The 7,921-nt window shown below is 33.4% G+C and overlaps 1 protein-coding gene across 1 annotated transcript in view; it reads left to right on the top strand.

Moving 5' to 3' along the window:
• Nucleotides 1-1,688: 1,688 nt before the first annotated feature.
• LOC128228824 (gamma-aminobutyric acid type B receptor subunit 2-like) overlaps nt 1,689-7,921 on the top strand; it is a 126,540-nt gene continuing 120,307 nt past the window's right edge. The window contains exon 1 of the mRNA XM_052940325.1: nt 1,689-2,463. Within this exon, the coding sequence (XP_052796285.1) occupies nt 1,861-2,463 (603 nt within the window). The 5' untranslated portion in view covers nt 1,689-1,860. The remainder of the gene's footprint in view (nt 2,464-7,921) is intronic.

The raw sequence follows: 7,921 nt of genomic DNA, 5'->3' as shown, positions 1-7,921 counted from the left end.
AAAATCTACGTACAGTACAATGATAATTTTACTGCGCTTTTCTGAAAAGAAAGACATATTAGTGTTACATTAATTAATAACTGTATTTTTATATACAGTTATTTAACATGATATTTCTATGACAGCTGACTATGGATTATCACATACATTTTCTTTTATAAACATCTGGATATTGCTTATTATATATGTTTAGTTAAATCTTAACTTTAAACTTTGCATTGAAAAGAAGTGGATGAGCAAAGTTTAAAATAGAAATGATCTGATTTTAGAACTGTATTATGTGTTCAGTTGATGTAGGATAAAGAATGCAGACATTAACACAAGTAGTAAAGAACATTTTAGTAATGAATAGGTTCACCAATCACGATCTTAATCAGAACGCTCAAATGTTCCCATTTCATGTATTTTTTAATGACTACTGTTTTACAGATTAAACTATGTACCTGTCCGCGTTCTTGATGTATTACCCCCAGTTCAGCAGCAAATGAAAAACAAAACGATCGCAATAACCACTCGTCGGATTATTTGTCTTTCTAAATTAAACAATAACACGTCCATTGCTTATAATGAATAGGATTTATTAGACGAGAGATGATTGGAAGAAAATCCACCACGCGTCGCTTTAAGTCACTTCTAAAGTGGAGAATTAGTTTGAGGAAAATTGAGTAATTCTATCAGTAATGAGAATTTGTACATCACTTTCCTGAATCTCAGGAATGAGGCCTTAGAATACCATAACGGCTATCATGGTTAAAAAAGGCCCACTGTGTGTTACTTGAGTGTGCTTTAACCTAGGAATCACAATTTATATTGTTAATCCAATTTTTTTCATTTGTTTAGTTTGCACTTCACAATGTCATTGTTTTATAATACTAAAAATTCTGACGTGGTGTAAGTATTTTACTAAGAGTAGTAGTGGGGGTAGTATTACAATTAAGTCTTATGTAATATTTGGCAGTCATACCTTTCATTACATTATATTTAATTATATGAAAAAGTGGCGGGGAAATAATTGTGAAGAATGTCTTGATGTTTGCGATGCGGGGATTTGTCATGACAATTGTTTATGTATTTATTGTTTGGTCCTTTGCGGTCATTGACTATGTTCTAATTTGATAGAGAATACCTCTTGAAATGGTGGTATTGCCGGTTGACAGCGCAACATCTACCATTGATATAATTGAACGCTTTACTTTTTATACGTTGTATATGTGTGATCTCTTTTTAAGAATATATCTATAGATATTTAAAAAAAACTTTGTATATATACTTGATTTTTAAAGAAACGATTTAGTTCATGGCTTTCGGTAAACTATATCTGGTTGACTTCAGTTGACCTTAACACATAACGACCGTTTTTGTTTAGAATTTGCTTGATGTGCAATAAAGTATGCTGATTCTTTATGAAATTAAATACATGTAAGGTTTATTGATATGTGTAATTGAATTAAACAAAAATGCAAAAAAGCGAATCTCCCGAAACTTTAAACAAATATTATCTTATAACACAGATAGGCGACCGTTTGGATAGTTCTCTAAAGGCAAGAGTCCGGCTAGCGTGATGGTGCAGGAGGCCTTATAGCGGCATTTGACAATCGATACCACGACCTGCTTAAAGCTTCTGCGCCGATCCTGGAAATATAACTCTTATTTATCAGCGTTCAATTCATATGTGATGATTCGTCGCGTGTACGTGTCATATCGGATTATAGGAATTATAAGAGTTTCCTTAATTTATTAATTGGTACTTTTGAGTCCTATTAAATGCAAACTTAGTTATTACATTTTTTTGCTAATGGTTTATCCTACATATATTTTTATGATTTGTTTGTTGGCCCGTCGTTATGATGTTCGGCGGGCATGTTAAAGACAATGTTGAAATGCTTGTCAGAATGTAATCGGAATATTTTGTTGGGAAAATGGGAACTATTACCATCGCGTGTTACTGTGTGTAAGGTGTTGTTCGTTCTTCAAATGATGTTAAACTTTGCAGTTGGAAATAAATATTACGGTATTAAAATTGAAAATGGATTAAACAAAAACCTTTCATCAAAAGAAAATATGGATGTTTATTATTTATCAATAAATACTCCGAAAACGACCAAGTCAGAGACGAAGAGTACTGTAGTAGAAAAAAACCCACAAACACTAGAAGACGGATATACATTCGATAATAACAATAACTCTTTAAAATTTGCCAATTGCTCACACGCAGCTGCCAGGAACGGAAATGAATCGAACTCAGTCAATCATACGTGTAACAACTTCCTGTCAAACGACAGTGAAACAATAAATCGGACACGCTTACCGTTATACATCGGTGGCCTGTTTGAACTTTCTGGAAGTCGCGGTGAAGCGCTCGGACGTTCTGAACTGACATCTGCCCGACTGGCGATTGAACACGTGAACAGGCGTGGTCTACTGCCGGGCTATAAACTTATTCTATTGCAGAATGACACCAAGGTGAGTTTGCATACGTGCATGATGTGCCTTATAGATAGTTATCTTTTCTCTTCCTTTTAAGTTTGATACAGACAATTGAGCTATTTAGTGAAATGTAACTAGTTACATATAGTTTAATTCTACTGCTGCTGTCTTCTACGAAATGCTTTGGTATTATTATCGATGCTCAAAATCACAGCAACAACAATAACAACAGAAATGCAAATTGTGCCAGTAAACATAAATGTCTATGGTACGCCGCCAAAGTGTTGCCAAAATGGCCTCAACAACATTTTGCATTTAATCGTTCTTCTCGTTTATATTCTCCAACTGCATGGACTTAACACACACAGGATAAATGTTAAGATGCTGATAACAAGCCGTAAATATCTCATTCAGCACAACAAAAAAACAAAAAAACTACGAGAACATAAACCTATTAAACTCATTCTACTAAAACATCTAGTACAGAGCACAGACCACGTTAGAGGAAGGTGCAATGAATAACCTGTCAGTTATTACTCGAAGTTTAATTTTGTACAGTCAGTAGAAGTAACTTAGTTATAAGTATTTATTTACGTCTTTGTTACAATAAGATTTAGTGAGAACGTTGCAACTAATTTGTTCGCAGATATTATGACATAAACTGATAAAGTGGAACGATGAAGTATTGGTTAGCTACCAGTTACCATAGACTTGTTTTACTGCTTTGCGAACTTCCTGATCGTATATTTTCTTTCATGCAAACTATTTACAATAGTTAGATTTAAATACAAATAACTGTTCACTTCTTTGCTGTACTCTAGAATCAGTATTGAAATGAGATTTTCTAACCCATATGTTATTTTGCACGAAACATCTGTGGAAAACTTTTGACACATTTTGCATTTAATCGGACATTTTTAAATACGTATTACTGCGCAAGACATTGGTATTTTACACACAATTACTTACCATCACCCATCAAGTGTACACATTAATTAGTTAAAAAGACTTCAATGGCGTTACCTTTTTTGCAGTTTCATAAAGTTGTAGTTTGATGCACGATAGTAGTGGTGAAATTAAAAAATGGCCTTTGAAGATACCTTTACTGTTTAAATGTTTAGTGAATAATTTGTTAAACTGTTGACAAAAAATATCCAGTCTGAATAATTTAACGAACGTAACGACGATCTCTTATTGTTCAGGTATCTTATACAGATTTCATGTTATGCTATTTACCCAACAGTTAATTTGCGGAAGATGTGCATGTGACATCCAGCCAAAACATTCTTTTCCGGCCAATATAATTAAATACAACAGAAGTCTCTCAAAAGCGCAAATAATTAATGTGCTACGAGGGGTGATCAAGACTTACGTGGACTTTTTACATATTTTCCATATTTATCGTCTAAATCATTTATAAATTCACGAATATCTTATTCAAAGTGTTCTGCATAGATGATATGAATTTTAGGTCTGAAAATTTTATGAGTTTGGAAAATTACGGGTTTTAAAATAACAGTAACGTACGGTCGGCGCACCGTCTAGAACCTATGTTTACAAACTTTTTATGTATCTTTCACAACACGCTTTTCTTCCATGTTTATCTACGAAATTACGTCACATTGACAAACTTATTAGACCTATCCTAATACATGGTTCAGAAGTTTGGGGATTTTCAAAACGATTGCCAATTGAAAGGATACACACCCAATTCATAGAATATGTACTTTCGGTTAAAACAACAACACAAAATGACTTTATTTATGCAGAGACGGGCAGATTAGATCTACTGTCGCAATGCATTATAAATATTATTAAATACTGGCTTAAAGTTTTAAGTATGCCGAATGATAAATATGTAAGAGTTATCTATAATGTAATGATTAATGATGTTGTAAAATTTCCAAATAAAAAAACTGGGCAGTACATGTCAAAACAATATTGAGTAATATGGTATTTCATCACGTTTGGCTTACACAAGGAGTTGGTGATGTTTCAAATTTTGTGTCATTTTTAAAGCAAAGAATACGAGACGTTTATGTTCAAAATTTAAACAGCAGATTGTCAGACTCCTCAAGAGCTTTATTTTCTAGAAACATTTCTGATTTTGAATTAAAACCCTATCTTAAGTGTGTTAATGTACAGAAATTCAGAACTGCTTTAAGCCAATTAAGATTATCGTCGCATAGGTTAAATATAGAAGTTGGTAGGTGGAATAATACAATTTTGGAACAAAGACCTTGCCCACATTGTAATGTCTTAGAAGACGAATTTCATTTCTTGGTTGAATGCTGCCTGTATACAAATATTAGATCGAAATATATTCCTAGATGTTATCGTACTAATCCAAATATGTTTAAAAACATAGAATTGCTGAATACAGATCATACTGATTTGTTAAAGAATCTTTCTATTTTCGTGCATAAAGCATTTGCTCAGAGAAAGAATTTCATTACTTTACATGATACATGATTATTATATGTTTTAATACCAGCCGTTATATAGTTGTAATAAGGATTTGTTCGTAATAATTCTTCTTTTGATTAACATTTGCTACTATTTTTGTTACTGTAAAATATCTCAACTAGTTAAAAAAAACATGTATACACCGCCAAGCAAGTGTTAAATAATGGAAATGATCATGGACTATCATAGTCTACTTCATTGATGTACATATGTGTGATGTTATGTGTGGAAATAAACTTGTGGTCTGTTCTTTTTCATATTCCGCTGACGTTATACTGACGTCATACTAATATACTGTTCAAAGTTCTGATGCCATTTCCGTTTTTAAGGCGGTATATCATTCTCTTATTCCTATTAGTGAAAAAACATCACGTCCTATATACTAAAAATACTAAAAGACATATTCATTTTCAGGAACAACGTGTCTCAATATGTAAATGGCGAAAATTTGAGAGAATGCTTTAAAAAATTGGCTGACGTGATATTTTATGACTAGGAAATATATGTCCCATCTAATTTAAACGAAACACATCTTTTGAAGATAAAATTTATTCGTACGAGTAATCAACCGGTTAATGTTCACATATATGTTTTATCCAAGATCAAGGTTTCAAAATTATAGGCCATGTCGAACAGGTATGCATAAGAGAACAAATAAATACACAGTTTTGAATGAAAGTGGGCGTTAATTTAAAATACCTTAAAATGATGTAACACATATGAGTGGCCAGATCCTCCAATACGTGAATTTGCCGCCACCCAGTATACTCGGATGTTAAATTTCACCAGGTTATTTTTCAAAACACAACGATGTATGTTCATCTGAAATCACAACTCATATTAAAAATAAGAACAAAAAATAGTTTTGCAATATCAGAAGTGATTGGTACATACATGTTCCAAATTAAATTTCCGCTGCACTATTTAATTACCATAAAAACTATACACTGAATGTACCGGTTTTGAGCTGTGTCATTGGACCACAATTTATCCTCACGATATCACGTCATTTACTCGAGTTCATAGTAGATAAATATCTTCCGATGCATCCCGTTTAATTGATTTTGTTATTTAATAAAGAATTATTGCCTGGTTTATAGCATCGAAGTCAAATCTTAAAAAAGAAAAAAAAAATCATACGGAACAATGACAATGAAGAAGAAACATGGCTTCGTATGAACTACAGGGAATCTTATTAAACACATCAATAACAGTGACGACAAAACAACTAATACATTTAAGCATTTTCCGTATTTCTCCTGCTAATATTTTTCAACTTCTTAGACATGAAAGCTATGGCATTAGCGTTTACACTGCCGATTACCAGCTGTATTTCCCAAATGAAATGTAACGAGCTTGTTCAAAATGGCGGTTACATTCTCATAAAATAAAACCGTCATTAGACAACAAATGGAATAACTCTACGAGACCATAAAACATGACATAGAATACAGACAAGAATTAAGCTTTAGATTCCCTACATCAGATGCAGTTATATTTTTTTCTAGTTTATATTAAGAAGGGCTAGACGGAAAATTTCATTGATTGGATGCATTAATAAAGTTCATTGCAATGTAAATAGTACTAAATACATACATTGTGATATAACTCAAAGCGACGCACCCGGGAACCTGATTCCGACTGGTCAGTTGCAGGACTTTGTTTGTAAGATGTGGTCTAAGTAATCCGTTGAATTCTACAACCATATGATATTGATAGTAGTACTACTACTAGTAGTGGTGGTTGTTGTGATTTAGGTGGTGTTGGTGGTGTTGTTGGTGGTAGTGGTGGGGGTAGTGGTAGCGTTAGAGGTAGTAGTAGTAGTTGTAGAATGGTATATGATTTATCCTCTCTGGTCGCATTTTCGGTTGTAAGACATTTATAAAGTGCGTGAAACCATATTGACAGACAAGAAAATTTGAAAATTAAAACAACATAACATCGGACTGTCATGTACCCAGCATCTGGTGCGATTGCCACATTATACTCTATGGCCATTATCCCTGCAATAAATTTGCGAAAGATGTGATTAGCATTCAGCCGAAATTTGCTTTTTGAATCAATATAGTCAATATGGCAAATAATTAATATGTTATATCATTCCCTTTTTCCTGACAGAAAATGAATGAGATACTTGAAACACTCTAAAATTCTTTTGACGCCATCAAGGAACGAGCTATATTCATTTCGCAGCCTTCTCCGGAAAAGTATTACATCCATGTCCAGATATACCGTGTTCATTGTTCACAGTTTGCTTGTCAGAATGCAGACGACTCTTAACGTTAGATCAATGGCATAAGTGAAAAAGCATCCCCGTTTGTATACTAGAAATTATTGTAAAGGACTGAAATTCGAGGTATTTATATTGCTCGGAACAACACGACTTAAAACTCAAATGGCGAATCATTTTCAGTATATCGGCGGCCTAAAATTTAACGGGCCGTTTACAAGATATATCGGATATTAACTACTTGCACTGGTTTATTCTGACAACGCAAACTTGCCTCACAATGGCTAATAGCTATTTTTCAGGTCTCATCTGTTCGTTCCGATCGCATTGCTCTTCCGACATTGATGGGCACAGTATATTAAAATAGGTACTAAATTGAAACGATTTCATTATTAGGCAAAAGGAAATTATACTGAAACGTACTAAAGGATGGGAATTATTGGTACAATTAGCTCCATATAGTCATGTGTCAAATAAACATTGTCTGTGTTTGCAATGTAAGTTTCAATGGGGCAACAATAAACGCGCGTGTACGGCAACATATCGGAAGAGCTCCGGTTCAAATATTATGCGAGAATCACGCTAAATCGAACTTTAGTTTAATTTGCAAATTCAATTACAGCCATCTTTAAATCTACTAACATACTAATACTCGGTGTCATGGTTGCAATCCCGGTATGAATTGCTCGCCTTACTCAACAACATCTCAAACCATACCTTATTACTATTAATTCAATTTTTTTACGAATGCGCCTTGTCGCAACTACCTTGGTTGCTTTTTTCGAAAATGTTTTCTCG

The sequence above is a fragment of the Mya arenaria genome, chromosome 3, assembly GCF_026914265.1.
Source record: "Mya arenaria isolate MELC-2E11 chromosome 3, ASM2691426v1".
Classification (NCBI taxonomy): Eukaryota; Metazoa; Mollusca; class Bivalvia; order Myida; family Myidae; genus Mya; species Mya arenaria.
Note: the sequence above shows the minus strand (reverse complement) of the source record. Positions and strands in the feature narration are given on the sequence as shown.